Below are 19,859 nucleotides of genomic sequence, written 5' to 3'. Positions count from 1 at the left end.
ACAGAGGATTTTCCCTCTAGGCAAAACTTTAAAGTTACAAAAACAGGGGTAAACCTCCCTCTTAGCACAGGACAAATTTACAAGCTAAAACAAAAGATACTTTAAATGCACTATTACTTACTATTTTTGTAATATTAGATGTATTATTTTAGTACGAGCTGGATTACTCGCTTGGTCTTTTTCTTTGTTTTCTGAGAGAAAACCCACAGAGCACAAAGCAAAGCCTTCTTCCCTCCCCAGATTTGAAAGTATCTTTTTTTCCTCATTGGTTCTTCTGGTCAGGTGCCAACCAAGTTATCTGAGCTTAACCCTTTACAGGTAAAGGAGGGATTTTATGCTACCCTTAGCTGTATGTTTATGACACCTGGTCTTTGCGCTGTGTCCAGGTTGGGTGCAGCCTCACCATTAAGTCCATGTCCCCGGGAGGGGAGCTGCACAGTGATCTCCCATCAGCACCTGCGGCCTGTGCTCCCAAATGCCATGCTGGAGCCTCCACATTTGACAAATAAAATTTGAAGAATTTTAAAATACTGTGTGCAGAATTTTTTATGTTTTGGTGCAGAATGCCATCAGGAGACGCAAGTGAGCTTAGTCCACTTTAAGTGGACAGCCTAGTTTATTCTGCATTAACTTCATGTGTTGATAACCCCTAATAGTTGCCTTCCTCCTAAGCCTGTTGTGAAAATTAATTAGCTGTTTATAAGAATGCTTGAATAGTAACTGTGTCCTATAAATCTTTGATCATCATCTGCGGACATATCCTCCAACCTGGCATAAAGGGAAAATTACTTACGATGCTCCAGAGTTCATAATACAGCTTTCTGCTCCACAGTGACAAACTCTTTCATCATCATGGTTCATTCCCAGGTTATGACCCAGCTCATGAGCCATAATTGATGCAAACATCTGCACACTTATTTGCCCAAACTACACAAGACCAAAACAAAAAGAGTGAATTACTGTAGTGTTTGTACTGGGAAGAAAGCCAATGTTCCCCTAGCACCTTCAGAAACTTTGTACTAGCCTTAGTCACTGCATTAACGTGATCTTCAGAGTTGGGTAACCTAGATGATTTTTGTTTTCTAACTTGTACGAGTACATAGTTGACCAGTAAATTGGTAATAGGTTATAGAGCCTTGTGTCTCTAGCTCAGGGGTGCGCAAACTTTTTGGCCTGAGCGCCACATCGAGTTTCCAAAATTGTATTGCCTCTCCGAACAGCCGGGCATGGCCCGGTCCCACCTCCTAGCCAACACCTCCTGTTTCTCGCCCCTGACAGCCCCCCCAGGACTCCTGCCCCATCCAACGCCCCTGGGCTCCCTGCCCACCCCTCACTCCCCCATCCAACCCTTCCTCTCCTTCCTGACTGCCCCCCGGGACCCCTGCCCCCATTCAACCCCCCGTTCCCTGCCCTCTGACCACCCCAACCCTTATCCACATCCCCGTCCCCCTGACCACCACCCTAAACTCCCCTGTCCCCTTACCGCGCTGCCTGGAGCACCAGTGGCTGGCAGCGCTACAGCCGAACGGTCCAGAGCACCAAGACAGGCAGTTGTGCCATCCGGCGGGAGCCAGCCACACCACCGCGCAGCACAGAGCACCGGGTCAGGCTGCGGCCTGGCAAAAGCTCGCAGCCCTGCCGCCCAGAGCATTGCACCAGCAGCACAGTGAGCTGAAGCTGCGGGGGAGGGGGAACAGCAGGGGAGGAACTGGGGGCTAGCCTCCCAGGCCAGGAGCTTGGGGGTCGGGCAGGAAAGTCCTGTGGGCCGGATGTGGGCCAGGAGCTGTAGTTTGCCCACCTCTGACCTAGCTTAATGGTTCTCCAGCTCTGGTCCAGGATCACTGGTGGCCTGTGGAGCACTTTCTTGTCTGTCACCCAGTGCTCTCTCTTCTGTTTCTAGCTGCCACACAGCATTATAGGAGCTGAACTATGTCAAATAACTTACTACTACTTTTCCATATACACCAGTCCCAGAGAGGTCATGTGATCATGGATGGCCAGAGTCATCTTCACTCTATTAAATCTGGAGCATATTATGGGAATGTTTGAGAATCTCTGCTCCAAGTCAACTGTTTGAAAGGCAACTCTGACTAATTTAGTTGCCTTCTGAAATAAATTGGGAGATCCCAGTTCAATTTCCACTGGGCACGTATCCACACAACAAAAACCTCAAGGGTGTCATTTAATGTCAATTGTGATCGTTAGCAGAGAAGCTACCTGATCACAGAGACTAAGTGCATGAGAAACAAAAGAGGAACTGAACGTTGCTGCAGCTATGAGGTTGTTCTATAAATCCAAGAGTGACACTAGTTAGACTAAAAACACACGTGGTATCCATCTGCCACCACACCTACACTATGGCGCAGCTAAAGTTCCAGAGCATAGGGCACTGTTGTTTACACCAGTGGCATCACACCTCCCCAGCCAGAGTTAGAGAGATCATCAGCCACTGGAGTACTAGCCCAGGAACTAAACAACTGCCTTTTTTTTCACCCCCAGACCAATGCACACCTCCTTTCACAGCCACGCAAGCTACAATTTGAGTATCTCTGACGCAAGTCTTCTGTAACTATTCCTAAGAAGTGAGATTGCACAATGATGATTTTGGTGCTGGCAAACTGTCTAAATGAGGATTTCTGTTAATTGACTCCTTATTGAAATCTGTTCCTGACGCTGCTTGTGGAGTGGCTGAAAAGCCCCATCTCTATATTGCTTTAGTTTCTCACAGTCATAGTGCTGTGAATCTCTAATTTTCACAACAGTGATACTGAAGTTACATTGCAGTTTCAAGCAACAGCATAGTTGCCTAGCTAAATCCTTGCCCTCTGATTTGGCAGTGCCCTTTATGAATCCAAAGGTCATGCACAGACTTGGGGATAGATTTCTACAGGAGCATTCTGCTGTATTAATGTAGATGGGATATATGGGTTCAAAGAGTGAAAAGTGTTAATGTAAACCAGGCATTGTCCAACATGAAAACAGCGTTAAACAAGGTTCAGAGTGTGGAACACCGAGACCTCAGCCTGCTTACTACCATGGCACAAATCCTTCTCATTTTTTATTAAAGATACAGAAAGGAAGGAAAAACAGTTAAAGCACTTGAAATGTGAAGTATTAAATAAGACCTTCATTTTAACATCATTCCTTTTTCTTCTTCCCTTAAGCTGGGTACAGTTTGTAGAAAGAGAAAAAAAACTCTTGTTTGACAGTCTTTCAGATAGTATGAAAAATGGTAATAACTAACTGTCCTTTTTGGGGGAAAAGAGAAGTTAATTGAGATGGGCTGGAGCGGTCATTATTGCTGTTGTTGTTAACGTCCAGTCCCGTTTCCTAGAAGGCAAAACAAGACACACACACACACACAAAACAAAGGGAGAGAAAAGAACAGCAAAGATAGAAAAATGTAGTTTCTGTCTTTGGTGTCGTCTTTCACTTGCAACTTCACAGCTGGAAAAACATAGGTCCAGCACACAGTTTTATTAGCCACTCTGAGACCTGGCAAACTTGTACCAGCATTGGGTTGTTTACAGCATTGCTTTTAGCTGCCTCTTTCTGGTTACAGGCTTACAGCAGTATTGCAAAATATAGCCTTGGCCAGCTAAGCCAGACTTATTAAACAAAAGAGGAAAGAGACAGAAAAAACAAGGCATAAGGTGGGGAAGGAAAAGAACACACAGGTGGGAGGGGTCAATGACAAACTCTCACATCCCAGGCAGTGCTGGGGATTCAGCCAGAGCTGATGGATGTGGCCAAGTCATCTGGCTACTTCTTTCTGGCCCAGGCTGGTCAGGACATCTTTCAAGATTGGGAAAAACAAGGTCTGGGGCTCTAGGATACAGTGGAGTTGGCAGCCATGATGGCAAAGCTTGCTCCTTCCTCTTCTCTCGCCTTTCAGTCAGCCAGCCCAGAGCTAGCCAGCTTTCCCTAGCAGCCGATCTCTCTCTTTTTTTTTTTTTTTTTTAAGGCCCCCGCCAATTCAGTCTAGTTTCCAACACCAATTTTGGTGAGTTGATTTCCGGTCCCATACTGTTCTTGTTTACCAGACATGATCTTATACCTTGAATTATACCAAAAGACCTTTTAGTTTGGACTGATCCAGTCTCTCTCTTTTTTGCACCTTTTCCCCATCAGCATTTGTTAGTACAAGTTATTGTGACATTTTCTGAACTTTCATTTTTTACAGTTCAGTTCCCAATTAGGGTAAATGTGTAGATCCAATTATCACAACAACCCATAGCTCCCACTGATTTCAACCAGAGATACGGGGGCTCAGCACCTCTCAGAAAGGAGCCAGGCCTTTGATACTCAATGCTGGCTGCAGAGGAATGGCATTGACAGCTCCTAGGGTATTAGAACATGACCTAATCTGGGACTTTGAGTTACAGTATATACACAAATAGGAGAGTCAAAGGAGGCAGAAAGCAGCAGCTATCAAGAATTCTCTTGCTTCTAGAGGTTGACAGATCCTTAATACTGTCTCCCTTTTATATTAAAGATACAGAGTACACATTAAAGTTTTATTTAAAGGGGTATTAAAGATATCCTACCACATTAATCCCTCCTGCATGGCTTTTGGAGCACACTGTTCCAACATAGGCCATTCCTGCAGTTCCACCAAACCCCTTCTTCCTAGAGCACATTAGAAAGAAAAAAATTAAGGAAGAATCAATATCACTGTGCTGGAGGCATGACAGCCTATATTACAATGACCAGCTGTGCAAGAGTTCAGTGCATCTCTCTGTGCCACATAAAAGCAGTAGTAATACTGCTTCTGCTTTTCAATTATCTAACAGGAGGTACAGTGCTAAGAAAGTATGGCTCATATCAATACCATGATTTTATTTAGACAATGGTTTGTTTTTTTAAAACTGGGCCCATATAATTTAGAGCGAGTCAATGCCCACTCCACTCCAAAATAAAAATGTAAGTAATATACCAACCCTATTTTTTTCTTTAAGTTTGTATTGTAGTGGCTGCTTTGTTATTCTCCATTAACTTTCCTTTCCTCAGCTTCCCCTTTGAGTCTTTAAATTTTGTTTCTCCAGTGTTCTTATAGAAAGTCTGAGTGTAATACTACAGCATGTACAGTGTTTTACCTTGCATAACAGGCAAGAGTACAGTGAAGACTTAATACCAAACTTTATCAATAATATCAAGCTTTTTGTGTGTGAAATAAATTTGCTGGAAGGGCTACCTGCCAAGCTGCCTTCTGAAACATTGTAGGTTACCAAGCCCCCATCATGTGATCTCAGTACAGTATGCTACAGAGTACTTTAGTAACAAGCATGTCCCACATGCTGCTTCCAAATATTAAACGAACTCCAGCTTAAGAATGTGGTGCTAATAGTGCAACAATGCAAATGTGCTAGTGACCTGGAGAAACACAAGCTAATTCTACACAGAAAGGCTCAGCTTCTGGATATTGATTACAGAAACAGCTTGTGCTCCATTAAACCACAACATTCAATAATCCACAGCTGTGATAGTTATGGTCTTCAAGGGAAAAAGCCTAGATCTACAAGTCTATCCAAATCATGATGTGACAAAGGCTTCTCTGTGAAGTAACCCACAGCTGTGAGCTTTGGAATAGAGAAATTAAGCAGCATCACATTCAGAACAACCCCAAAATTGTTCTAATTTTAGTGATATCCCCATTTGTCAGGAAACAGATGTTTGTCTTCTAGTGGGTGGCAGAGGAAGCTTCTGAAAGATGAAACAAGTTGTTGCTGAATGTTCACACTGCTTCAGTAAACAGCATGTGCAGCAGATTGTTTCCGACTGCTCATAGTAAAGCCGTTACCATGGAATCTTCATGGAATGTAACCTTTATGTTTGAAGTTACTAGTTAATACAAGTAAGCAAGGTCTCCTAGCAAAGCCCTTTCCTACAATTATTTCTGGATAAGGAAAAAGATTCAAAGCACTTACAGAACAAACTGGGCACTGTCATGTCGTCGACGCATGACAAGATTCTTCTCTCGCCACTGTACAAAGTTCCCCAGCACATCGCCGGCACTTCCGTCTGTGCTAATCAAGTTTTCATTCTTCCAGATCTCCAAGCCAACCAGCACGATGCGAATATTTAGCATAATGTAGATCTGAAAAGGCAAAGAAAAGGGGAATGCAGAGTGAAGTTGAGGATGGCCAGATATGAGCATGCCATAAGGATAAATCGTTTTTAGTATTATATATAAATCACACTGTCAAAATCTAATTTTTCAGTTTTCCTATGTAATAAGGATGTCAGTTTTCCAAATCGTATATGCCCTGCTATTAAATTTTAGTGGGCTAAAGGACTAGTGCCTATATACCACAGTGATACGGTGCTATAGAAAAACTGAAGATAGACAAATAGAAAGGCTCTTGAACACAAACCAATAGTGTCCCCAGCAAACCAAAAGTCAAATTAAAACAGCACAACAGATTCATAGTTCATAAGGCCAGAAAAGGCAACTGTGATCATAATCTGACCTCATCTGGATAATACAGATCACCACATTTCCCTGAATTAATTCCTGCTTCAAAACCAATAGTTATGGTTGAACTCAAGAATATCTTTTATAAAAATAAACAATCTTGATTTCAAGATTTCCAGTTATGCAGAATCCAACTCAATCCTTGGTAAATAAATACTACCACCACCTTACAGCTCCCGCTAGCTCTATGGTGAGATGTCGTTTGTTCAATGGTAACTCAATGGTAACTCTAAGGGATTCCCACTGAATCATCAACATCACTTCCAATAGGACACTGGATTTCCCTTGTTCATCCACTTACTGAACAGGTCCTGACCCTGCTCAGCAAGGTGGTCAATTTATAAAATTAAACACTTAAGTTGTAAGGCTACAACATTCAATATTATTGCCAATTTAGACACAGTATAGCTTTAACTTACACTATCCAGGTAATTTGCTAGATGCACCATCTCTTCTCTCACAGCAACTTCACTCCTACCCAACAGCTCATACTGCAAGATAAAGAGGTTTATTAATGGAAATAAGATGTGATCGACACAATTATAAGACACAAGAGGAAGAACAAGATCTTTTAAGTATTATTGTCAGGCTCCAACTCTCATGTCTGGAAGATACAGCCTGGAACTTGTCAGAAAAAAAACACTAGAAGAGGGCAAACTAGTAGGCAGCACCTTTATAGATGCAGTCAGATCATCATCTGTTCAAGAGAGGCAGAACAGGAAGGGAAATATTCTCCTTTGACCATTAGAATCCTTGAATGTAAAGCTCTGACCCTCTGACATTTTACGGTATATCCTATTTTGCAATGGTAGTAACATTATATATATTTGAATTGTCTAGGTTATGTCTGGTATTGTCTTTTAATAAATCCATTTGTAATAATGAGACGGAAAGAATGTTTTAGTACAGAAAGGTATATTGATACTCTGCCTTAAAATGTTTTATAATTATTTGGAGCGGGGGTGTTTAAGTTGCATCTCCCTCCGCCATAAGCAAAGAACTAAGGAAAAACCAATATATAATCCTACCCTTTCTTTGTCCACAACTATGAACAGCTCCACATATCTTGTCTGGGGAAGTATAGCTCTTCTCCTCTGCAAACAGGAAGAAAAAAACATATTTTCTTTGTAATCAACTACAAGTTTACCAAGTTCATCTGTATAAACAAAGTGAGCTCATCCTAATCCATGCTCATATTTCACACTCAGTAAAACAAGTGCTTTACTAATGTAATCATAGAATCATAGAAGATTAGGGTTGGAAGAGACCTCAAGAAAGTCATTTAGTCCAATCCCCTGCTCAAAGCAGGACCTACACCTACTAAGCCAGAGGCAGAGCGACCAGGGGAGCAGAGTGGAAAGGGGGCTGCAGACAGGGGAGTTTGAGAGGGAGTTTGACAGAAGGAGGCTTATAATGGTTAGGAAGACCCGCAACACCTGTACCAGCACTGCTTCTGTCTCCTCCACCTGCGCCTGCAGCCAGACAGAGCACCTGAGCATGGATGCTTTTACCCAGATCCTGATGTGGTTTTGCAGGGACTGTAACTTACAATTTCCACTTACTGATATCCAGGCTGTGGGGGGCATCCAATGTGAAAGGTGCCTACTGGTGGAATCTCTCAGGCAGTAGGTGGGAGAGCTACAGGAGGAGGTGGCTAGGTTGAGGAGCATCCGAATCCACGAGCAATTCCTGGACAGTGTCCATGTGGAGACAGCTGAGGTAGCTGTCCCAGTACACAGGACTGCTGACACACCACTGGTGCAGGAGGAGATGGCTCAGGGTGGACACTGGCAGCTGGTTACTTCTGGCAGCAGGCAGTACTCCACCCCTGCTCTGAACCCTCCCACTGTGGTAATAGGTAACCGTTATGCTCTTCTTGATACAGGAGATAAGGAATCACCCCCTACAGTAAAGGAGGAGAAGCCTCGTACCCCTAAGGCTGGGAGGTCTGCTGCCACCACTGTGAATAGGAAACACAGGGTAGTGGTGGTCTGAGATTCTCTGCTGAGGGGAACGGAGGCACCCATCTGTCACCCTGACATTTCATCTCGGGAGGTATGCTGCCTGCCAGGGGCCCGTATCCAAAATATTACAGAGGCATTGTCGAGGATTATCCAGTCCTCTGACTACTACCCCATGCTACTCATCCATGGGGGCACAAATGATACTGTGAGGTGTGACACTGAGCGGATCAAGAGTGACTACAGGGCTCTGGGAGTACGGGTGAAGGAGTTTGGAGCGCAGGTGATATTCTCTTCGATTCTTCCTGTCAAAGGTAGGGGCCCGGGCAGAGACAGATGCATCATGGAAGTGAATGCCTGGCTGCGAAGACAGTGTTGCCAGGAGGGCTTTGGCTTCCTCGACCACGGGATGCTATTCGAGGAAGGACTGCTAGGCAGAGATGGCGTTCACCTTTCGAGGAGGGGAAAGACCTCATCTGGACACAGACTGGCTAACCTAGTAAGGAGGGCTTTAAACTAGGTTCGACAGGGACAGGTGAGAAAAACCTACAGGTAAGTGGGGAACATGGGACCTGGGAGATGGGTCAGAAACAAGAGGGAGCATGGGCTATAATGGCAGAGAGAAAGGAGGATGAGGGCAAAACTGGGAGGCAAGATCAAACCACTATCTTAGATGCCGATATACAAATGCAAGAAGTATGGGTAATAAGCAGAAAGAACTGGAATTGCTAATAAATAAATACAACTATGACATTGTTGGCATCACTGAAACTTGGTGGGATAATACACGATTGGAATGTTGGTGTGGATGGGTACAGCTTGCTCAGGAAGGATACATAGGGGGAAAAGGGAGGAGGCGTTGCCTTATATATTAAAAATGTACACACTTGGACTGAGGTGGAGATGGACATAGGAGACGGAAGAGTTGAGAGTCTCTGGGTTAGGATAAAAGGGGTAAAAAACAAGGGTGATGTCGTGCTAGGAGTCTACTACAGGCCACCTAACCAGGTGGAAGAGGTGGATGAAACTTTTTTTAAAACAACAAAATCATCCAAAGCCCAAGATTTGGTGGTGATGGGGGACTTCAGCTATCCAGATATATATTGGGAAAATAACACCGCGGGGCAAAGACTATCCAATAAGTTCTTGGACTGCACTGCAGACAACTTTTTATTTCAGAAGGCTGAAAAAGCTACTAGGGTGGAAGCTGTTCTAGACTTGATTTTAACAAATAGGGAGGAACTCGTTGAGAATTTGAAAGTAGAAGGAAGCTTGGGTGAAAGTGATCATGAAATCATAGAGTTCGCAATTCTAAGGAAAGGTAGAAGGGAGTACAGCAAAATAGAGACAATGGATTTCAGGAAGGTGGATTTTGGTAAGCTCAGAGAGCTGATAGGTAAGGTCCGATGGGAATCAAGACTGAGGGGAAAAACAACTGAGTAGAGTTGGCAGTTTTTCAAAGGGACACTATTAAGGGCCCAAAAGCAAGCTATTCCGATGGGTAGGAAAGATAGAAAATGTGGCAAAAGACCACCTTGGCTTAACCATGAGATCTTCCATGATCTAAAAAATAAAAAGGAGTCTCATAAAAATGGAAACTAGGACAGATACAAAAGATGAATATAGGCAAACAACACAGGAATGCACAGGCAAAATTAGAAAGGCAAAGGCACAAAATGAGCTCAAACTAGCTATGGGAATAAAGGGAAACAAGAAGATTTTATCAATACATTAGAAGCAAGAGGAAGACCAAGGACAGGGTAGGCCCACTGCTCAGTGAGGAGGAAGAAACAGTAACAGGAAACTTGGAAATGGAAGAGATGCTTAATGACTTCTTTGTTTCGGTCTTCACCGAGAAGTCTGAAGGAATGCCTAACATAGCGAATGCTAATGGGAAGGGGGTAGGTTTAGAAGATAAAATAAAAAAAGAACAAGTTAAACATCACTTAGAAAAGTTAGATGCCTGCAAGTCACCAGGGCCTAATGAAATACATCCTAGAATACTCAAGGAGCTAATAGAGGAGGTATCTGAGCCTCTAGCTATTATCCTTGGAAAATCATGGGAGACGGGAGAGATTCCAGAAGACTGGAAAAGGGCAAATATACTGCCCATCAATAAAAAGGGAAATAAAAATAACCCAGGAAACTACAGACCAGTTAGTTTAACTTCTGTGCTGGAGAAGATAATAGAGCAAGTAATTAAGGAAATTATCTGCAAACACTTGGAAGGTGGTAAGGTGACAGGGAATAGCCAGCATGGATTTGTAAAGAACAAATCATGTCAAACCAATCTGATAGCTTTCTTTGATAGGACAACGAGTCTTGTGGATAAGGGAGAAGCGGTGGATGCAGTATACCTAGACTTTACTAAGGCATTTGATATGGTATCGCATGATATTCTTATCGATAAACTAGGCAAATACAATTTAGATGGGGCTACTATAAGGTGGGTGCATAATTGGCTGGATGACCGTACTCAGAGAGTAGTTATTAATGGTTCCCAATCCTGCTGGAAAGGTATAACAAGTGGGGTTCCGCAGGGGTCTATTTTGGGACCAGCTCCGTTCAATATCTCCATCAATGACTTAGATATTGGCATAGAAAGTACATTTATTACGTTTGCAGATGATACCAAACTGGGAGGGATTGCAACTGCTTTGGAGAACAGGGTCATAATTCAAAATGATCTGGACAAATTGGAGAAATGGTCTGAGGGAAACAGGATGAAATTTAACAAAGACAAATGCAAAGTGCTCCACTTAGGAAGGAAAAATCAGTTTCACACATACAAAATGGGAAGAGACTGTCTAGGAAGGAGTATGGCAGAAAGGGATCTAGGGTTATAGTGGACCACAAGCTAAATATGAATCAACAGTGTGATACTGTTGCAAAAAAAGGCAAACGTGATTCTGGGATGCATTAACAGGTGTGTTGTGAGCAAGACATGAGAAGTCATTCTTCCGCTCTACTCTGTGCTGGTTAGACCTCAACTGGAGTATTCTGTCCAGTTCTGGGCACCGCATTTCAAGAAGGATGTGGAGAAAGTGAAGAGGGTCCAGAGAAGAGCAACAAGAATGATTAAAGGTCTTGAGAACATGACCTACGAAGGAAGGCGGAAAGAATTGGGTTTGTTTAGTTTGGAAAAGAGAAGACTGAGAGGGGACATGATAGCAGTTTTCAGGTATCTAAAAGGGTGTCATCAGGAGGAGGGAGAAAACTTGTTCACCTCAGCTTCTAAGGATAGAACAAGAAGCAATGGGCTTAAACTGCAGCAAGGGAGGTTTAGGTTTAGGACATAGGGAAAAAGTTCCTAACTGTCAGGGTGGTTAAACACTGGAATAAATTGCCTAGGGAGGTTGTGGAATCTCCATCTCTGGAGATATTTAAGAGTAGGTTAGATAAATGTCTATCAGGTTAGATAAATGTCTATTTGGTCCTGCCATGAGGGCAGGGGACTGGACTCGATGACCTCTCGAGGTCCCTTCCAGTCCTAGAATCTATGAATCTAAATCATCCCAGCCAGGGCTTTGTCAAGCCAGGCCTTAAAAACCTGTAAGGATGGAGATTCCACCACCTTCCTAGGTAGCCCACCATTCCAGTGCTTCATCACCCTCCTTGTGAAATAGTTTTTCCTAATACCCAACCTAGACCTCCCCCACTGAAACTTGAGACCACTGTTTCTTGTTCTGTCATCTGCCACCTCCATCCTCTTTGGAACCCCACTTCAGGTAGTTGAAGGCTGCTATCAAATCCCCCCTCACGCTTCTCTTCTGCAGACTAAATAAGCCCAGTTCCCTCAGCCTCTCCTTATAAGTCATGTGCCCCAGCCCCCTAATCATTTTCGTTGCCCTCCACTGGACTCTCTCCAATTTGTCCACATCGCTTCTGTAGTGGGGGGACCAAAACTGGATGCAATTCTCCAGATGTGGTCTCAACAGTGCCGAAGAGTGGGGAATAATCTCTTCCCTTGATCTACTGACACTGCTCCTATTAATGCAGCCCAATATGCCATTAACCTTCTTGGCAACAAGGGCACACTGTTGACTCATATCCATCTTCTCATCCACTGTAATCCCCAGGTCCTTTTCTGCAGAACTGCCGCTTAGCCAGTCGGTCCCTAGCCTATAGCAGAACATGGGGCTCTTCCGTCCTAAGTGCAGGATTCTGCACTTGTCCTTGGTGAACCTCATCAGATTTCTTTTGGCCCAATCCAATTTCTCTAGGTCACTCTGGACCCTATCCATACCCTCTAGCGTATCTACCTCTCCCCCAACCTTAGTGTCATCTGCAAACTTGCTGAGGGTGGAATCCATCCCATCATCCAGATCATTAATGAAAATGTTGAACAAAACTGGTCCCAGGGCCAACCCTTGGGGCACGCCGCTTGATACCGGCTGCCAACTAACATTGAGCTGTTGATCACTACCCATTGAGCCTGACGATCTAGCCAGCCTTCTATCCACCTTATAGTCCATTCATCCAATTCATACTTTTTTAACTTGCTGGCAAGAATACTGTGGGAGACCGTATCAAAAGCTTTGATAAAGTCAAGATACATCACATCCACCGCTTTTCCCATATCCACAGAGCCAGTTATCTCATCATAGAAGGCAATCAGGTTGGTCAGGCATGACTTGCCCTTGGTGAATCCATGTTTACAGTTCCTGATCACCGCCTTCTCCTCCAAGTGCTTCAAAATGGATTCCTTGAGGACCTACTCCATGATTTTTCCAGGGACTGAGGCTGTAGTTCCCCAGATTCTCCTTCTTTCCTTTTTTAAAGATTGGCACTACATTAGCCTTTTTCCAATCATCCCCCGATCGCTACAAGTTTTCAAAGTTAATGGCCAATGGCTCTGCAATCACTTCAGCCTACTCCCTCAGCATCCTCAGATGCTTTAGATCCAGCCCCATGGACTTGTGCATGTCCAGCTTTTCTAAACAGTCCTTAACCTGTTCTTTCACCACTGAGAACTGCTCACCCCCTCCCCATACTGTGCTGCCCAGTGCAGCAGTCTGGGATCTGATCTTGGCAGATGTGAAGACCGAGACAAAAAAAGCATTCAATACTTCAAGTTTTTTCCACATCATCGGTCACTAGGTTGCCTCCTCCATTTTTAAGAGTTCCACACTTTTCCTGAACACCTTCTTGTTGCTAACATATCTGTAGAAGCCCTTACTACCCTTCACATCCCTTGCTAGATCCAACTCCAATTGTGCTTTGGCCTTCTTGATTACACCCCTGCATGCTCGAGCAATATATTTATACTCCTCCCTAGTCATCTGTCCAAGTTTCCACTTCTTGTAAGTGTCCTTTTCGTCTTTAAGCTCACCAAAGATTTCTTTGTTAAGCCAAGCTGGTCGCCTGCCATGTTTGCTATTCTTTCTGCACATCTAATACACACCCAAAAGACAAAGCCAAATAAAAAAAAACTCATGCGAAGTAATAATTGCTCTGCACATGTTTTTGACTAAAGATTGGCCACATAACCAGTAAGTCCTACTAAATTTTGAAAGTAAGGGATTTTTTTTATTCCCATGGGTTTTTTTAGAAAGGCAACGTATACTTCTCTGTAGATGAAGTAGGGAAAATGGCAGTAGCTGTGATAAATATTAATTGTCAGTAGTTGCTAACAAATGCTGTAAAGAGAATAAGCATACATGTTTTTCACATGCCTCACACATTTTATTACCATCTTTTTAGTTCAAATTTAAACTTTAAGTGAAACAAGAAACCCTGAACAAACTTTGTTACTTTGATGGTTATGAGAATGGTGTAACAGTCCCAGTTTCAGCCATTCTGGCTTCTGTCACAGAACTCTGCTGATGAGCCTCAGTCCAGACAGCAGCATTCCTGCCCTCATCATCCCCTGTCATGCAGCTCTGTCAACACACCTCAATCTATCCTACAGCAACCTTGCTACTTCTTTTTTACTAATACAGCCTAGAGGAAACTGTAACCATTTTGTTCAAATATGACAGACTTATGGAGTTCTTACAGCAAGTAGAAAAATGCCTGAGTCAGAATCCTTAACTGTGGTAAGCTCTGAGAGAAACCTGATACACCATTTCCATCTTATTAGTTGAACAGTCATAAAAGCAATTCCAAATTGCAGTGCAGAGAGGACACTAGAATACTCACTCGCAGCAACTGAGTCATGCTGGGAGGATGCTCATACTCTGTGTGTTCTCTTTCAGGGGCTGTGTTGTTAACTCCACACATCATGGGCTCCTTCTTCACATTCTCCATTCGATATATAATGTGTTTGAGGCCAGAGGAGGAATCCATCGGCTCAATTCCATACGTGACATTTTCCACTTGCAGCAGTCCCCTAACAATCGGATTAATATACATTACCACCAAGCAACTACTAGACTAAATCCAGAGGCTGCCGTTATCAAGATGTTTAGGAAGGATGGGGGAGGGAACAACGAACATCTTACAGAAAGAAATATAGAACAAATCTAGGCCCCATTCCTGCAGACACTTGTATGCTGTGCTTAACTTTAAGTATGCAAGCAGCCTCATGACTTCAGTGGAACAATCCACGTGTGCCATGTAAAGCATATTCATAAGAGTTTGCAGTATTGGGGCCTAAATCACCGACTCTGAAAACAGAAATGTTTCAGTTCAGTTAATGTTGCCATTTACATTTCTGTAACAGCAAAGCAGTAAAGAACAGTGATGTGAATGTCAATAGACAAATCAAGAAAATCCTAACGGTGCTGAAATTATCTCTGGTCAAGGATTTTTCAAATTAAAGTTGATCATAAAACACTTTAAGTGTCAAGTCTCAGTTAAATTGCTAATCAAGGTTTTATTTAAAAACTCCCTAACACTAAAGAATAATTGCATACAACACAAAAATGATCATTTAAATTAACTTTCTACACAAGACTGTAAAAATACTAAGAACTACACATGCAACCATTTCTGTTGGATATACTGATGGCTGAACAGTAAAGTCAGTTGTTTTGGAGGGGTTGGGAGGAATTCTGGATTGGAATTTGAGGACAAATGGTAGTCATACCAATCAAATAGTTTTGTTTTAATCAAAATATTTGTTAGTTTTGTATCAACAAAAGACTGCAAAAACATGATGGTGTTAATTAAACACAATATCTCATGCAGCCCAGCACCAACAGATGAAATACAGTTTGGCTCAAAACTAATTAAGTCAACAGGAGAATAATATTCTGTTTCAGAGAACTGGATTATAACAATGCATAGTTGTGATAACTACATACACAAAAAGAGTTCTGTTACCTGAGTCCAATGCAAGTGCTGACAGCAACAATGGAATCTGGTATCCCCTCCACATATCCCTGATAGTGGCAGTGATCCTAAGTCAAAAAATAAATTAATTAATTATGTATTAGTTCTATACATACACAATGCAACTGACTACAACTGCTGCTGCTATTGTTCACCTTGCTGCACTAACGGTAGGATGAGATCTCCTTCTCTAACCTGAAGAAGTATGTGCATGGGATGGTGCCACACATGTTTATCTTTCACACAGGTAAACGTGTGGAGTTAATCTAAATACCAGATGCTCTAGGACGTTTGTATTATTATTAAACACAATGAAAGCCAGCCTCCTAGTACCATAATTGCAGGTCCATTTCAAAGCCCAATAGGACCAGCAATTCAGCACTACTGAATTGTCTAAGGGATATCTACACTTAAAACATTACAGCGGTGTAGCTGCACTGTTGTAGCGCTTCAGCGTAGACACTACATACAAACCCCCTGTCAGTGTAGGTAGGGCTTAAATTCAGCTGGAGCTGTCTGGAGCAGAGCTCCAATAAATATTTTCAACCTCCCCGGAGTTTTGCTGGCATGGGGAGGGCTCCAGGAAATAAGAAGGGGAAGAGGGCTAGCTCAGTGGTTTGAGCATTGGCCTGCTAAACCCAGGGTTGAGAGTTCAATCCTTGAGGGAGCAGTTTGGGGATTTAGTTGGGAATTGGTCCTGCTTTAAGCAGGGGGTTGGACTAGATGACCACCTGAGGTCCCTTCCAACCCTGATATTCTATGAAATACTCTATGAGAATTTAAGCCCTGGGTGTAGGTAATCTACCTCCCTAAAAGGCAGCAGCTAGGTCAATGGAAGAATTCATCTTAAATACACCACTCAGGCATATGGATTTTTCACACCCCTGAGCAACACAGTTATGGCAACCTAATTTTCTAGTGCAGACCAGGCCTAAATCCCACCCCATTAACTCACTTACCTGAACAGTAGCAAATATACTCCTAGGCCTGGCCTACACTAGAAAATTAGGTCAGCATAACTACCTCACTCAGGGATGTGAAAAATCCATCCTCTAAGCAGAGTAGTTAAGCCAACCTAAGTCCCTGTGTAGATAGTGTTAGGTTGACGGAAAAATTCTTCTGTCAAACTAGATACCACATCTCAGAGAAGTGGATTAGCTACACTGATGGAAGAATCCCATCCGTCTACACCAGTGATTTTCCATTTATGGTCTCTAGACCTCTGGGGGTCTGCAGACTAGATCTAACATTTCCAAAGGGATCCGCACCTCCATTTGAATTTTTTTAGGATTAGGCAAATGAAAAAAGGTTGAAAACCATTGGTCTACACTGAAAGGCTACAGAGGCTATAGAGTTTTACGATTTTACAGGTATGTCTACACTTAAGTCTATGCTCCTAATGTGTGTTCTAATATTAATCAACCAACACCATCTTTGAACAGTCTCTAGACTTGAAGCTGAGCTGTCCAACTTCAGTGTTGTTTACTGTCCCCTTCCCACCCCACCCACAATAAATATCTTAAGCTCAGCCCAGTCGCTCTGAGCTAGTGAGCAGGGCTTAAATTCTCCCTGAGTATTTCCAGGCACCGAGGCTCCTGCAGGAACTGGAGCTCCGCTTCGGTCAGCTCCAACTGAATTTAAGCCCTGCCAGTCAGCTATTCAGCCTTCCAGGAATGAATTTTGCATGATACATCCTTTGGCTTGTGTATAGCCTCTCTCTGGCTAGAGTGAGGTAAACATCTGCTATTATTGCCAATGGACAGACACTTTGTGCTGCCTAAGCATGCCTCGACCATCCCTGATGAGGCATTGTCACGAAAACAGAACAATGCCAGACGAAAGTCAATATCCACTCAAGCCTGACTTCCAATGAGATCCCAGGACAAGACACAAAACGATCCATTCTAATGCAGCAATTCTATCCCCTGGAGCGAAACATGTGGTTTCACAGCCTACTAAATACACAAGATTTACATCACACCCCCATCACAAAAACCCATAAAGGGGCATGCCCAACATGCTCTGTATTCGACCTGGCCCCGTTTTGCAAATTATCCTCGGGGGCGAATACGAGGCAAATGCATTTCATTCTGTGCCACACAGAATGTTCACTGCATTGCAGCTGTAGCTGTAAGGTTCTCTAGCAGACATATTTTTGGAATCATTGTAGTTGTCAGGAGGTTGAAATCATTTGTTCTTTGGCCTTGTGCCTTACAAAGTTCTTAAAGCATGTAATAATCCCCAGAGCAACAGGGCTTGTCATGGCCTCTGGCTGAACTAAAGCCTCACTATAAGCACAAACTATGTTCCTTCTTTGATTCAAGTGCCTGCCTTTCCATAGAAAGGCAAAAAAACCCAAAAAACTCAACTGCTCCATTTTCAAGCAAGAAATAGTGTGCATCACACCACGCACACAAACAACAGAGCAGACTTATTTTAAACAAGTGAAGGGTGGATAAAGTAAAATGCGCATATACTTGTTATGACATGAGACACCATTTGTGTTTGTTCCATGAAACCAGTTATTATTCTTTGAAAATGTAATGTCTAATGGCCATCTGGTGAAGCAACGGGGGTGGAAGCAGTCCATATGGGGAGAAGAGTTGTGCAGTTTTTCTAATTAAGTAGTTCTGATTATAATCCATGGACCACTAGTGCTATAGGATCACACACATTTAATGATCCAAGGAGTTGGGGGAGGAGTATGGCTAAGAGCAAAACAGTCCATGAAAGTTGTTATATTCTATATCTGGTTTTACACTGCTTCAAAGTGCCATAAAAAGAGTTATATCTGACAGTCACTAAGGTGAACTGCCAACAGGGTGTTTTGCTCCCTCGATTGCTCTGACGCATGGCAGACAGGACCAATTCCCTGCAAGGGGAGGTGGTGTTCAGCGAACAATAGAAACATTACATTGCTATTGTACTTACAGTGTAGAAACATCAGTATAAGCAGACTATAAACAGAAGAGACGCTCAATGGCTAATCAAGACAAGTATTTCCTTTTTTAATTAAAAAATTCAGATTAAACAAACACACACACACACACACTCAAACAGGAAAAATCCAGTTTTTTTAAGTAAAACGTAAGTGTACAACCCACTCTCCTGCCCTCCCACCCATCACAGAAAAGTGTGATTTTTCTAGTGTTACGTGCCAGGGGCCAGATTCCCATCTTAAATCTCAAGGATTCTTCCCAGGTGAGGAGTGAAATGTGTTGTGCATTTTGAAGATTAGAACCTACTCCTTTAGAAGACACTCCAGTCAGTTTCTTAATACATCACTCTTTAATAATGCAGATATATGAAGTCCTAATCATGCTGCTTCAACAAGGATAGAAAAGAAAAAAACCTACCTGCATATCCGGATTTTCAGACTGCAACTTCCCTTCCTCACTGTAGGTATATATGGTGAAATCTTTGGGTAAAAATTCTCTGAAAAAATGGGGACAGGGGAGGGGAGAAACACAAAAATGTTGATGCAACAAGAAAACAAATAGATCCTCGTCAACAGTGATAGTACTGAAAAATCTGTATTGAAATAAGGAAACTGATATTGAAAAAAACAAACCCATGAACCACTGAGGAATTAGGCAGTTACTAGGACCTATTCCTCTATGTAACTATACTATGGCAAAACTCAAGGTACAGAAATAGGATATTTAATGCAAGAATCTAACACCTCCTCAGGGATGAAACACAAAAAGACAAGAGAAAACATCAAAACAGAGCTAAATGCTCACTAGCTGTAAGGCAGGGAATAGAAAAGTGCAGCAGTCAGAGGCCGACTGGTTGTGGCTGGCTTCTCTATCTCCAGTCTTGGAGGAAAGCATATTGAGAAATATTTTTTAAAAGGGTGACCCAGTACTGAATTCAAAGATGGCCAAGCAGCCAGAAAGCAGAGAAGTCAAATCCCCATGCTTTTGAGGACCAGGAATCTGATGAATGACAGCCTGAGACCCCACAGCCTAGTGAGTTTGGCCAAGTTGTCTCTTTTGTTTATTATTACAACATGTTGATTATGAGGAACATCAACTTAAGAAAAACACTTCTGACTGATTTTAACCTATTGTTGTTACAGCCCTTAAAAAATCACTGTACAAGGACTAGAGAAAAAAATATCTCTATGTTCAGAGTGTGTTTACAGC

General features: G+C 42.8%; 1 protein-coding gene across 2 annotated transcripts in view; it reads right to left on the bottom strand.

The window, feature by feature from the left end:
• Nucleotides 1-19,859, bottom strand: part of ADAM9 (ADAM metallopeptidase domain 9) — a 59,933-nt gene that overhangs the window by 19,210 nt on the left and 20,864 nt on the right. For both annotated transcript variants that reach the window (XM_030538264.1, XM_030538263.1), the window contains 8 exons: nt 19,068-19,146; nt 15,703-15,779; nt 14,578-14,767; nt 7,504-7,569; nt 6,895-6,966; nt 5,928-6,097; nt 4,548-4,629; nt 794-927 (listed from right to left, as the gene is read on the bottom strand). In XM_030538264.1, the coding sequence (XP_030394124.1) occupies nt 794-927; nt 4,548-4,629; nt 5,928-6,097; nt 6,895-6,966; nt 7,504-7,569; nt 14,578-14,767; nt 15,703-15,779; nt 19,068-19,146 (870 nt within the window). The remainder of the gene's footprint in view (nt 1-793; nt 928-4,547; nt 4,630-5,927; nt 6,098-6,894; nt 6,967-7,503; nt 7,570-14,577; nt 14,768-15,702; nt 15,780-19,067; nt 19,147-19,859) is intronic.

The sequence above is a fragment of the Gopherus evgoodei genome, chromosome 19 (genome assembly GCF_007399415.2).
Source record: "Gopherus evgoodei ecotype Sinaloan lineage chromosome 19, rGopEvg1_v1.p, whole genome shotgun sequence".
Classification (NCBI taxonomy): Eukaryota; Metazoa; Chordata; order Testudines; family Testudinidae; genus Gopherus; species Gopherus evgoodei.
This window is presented reverse-complemented; position numbering and strand designations above follow the sequence as displayed.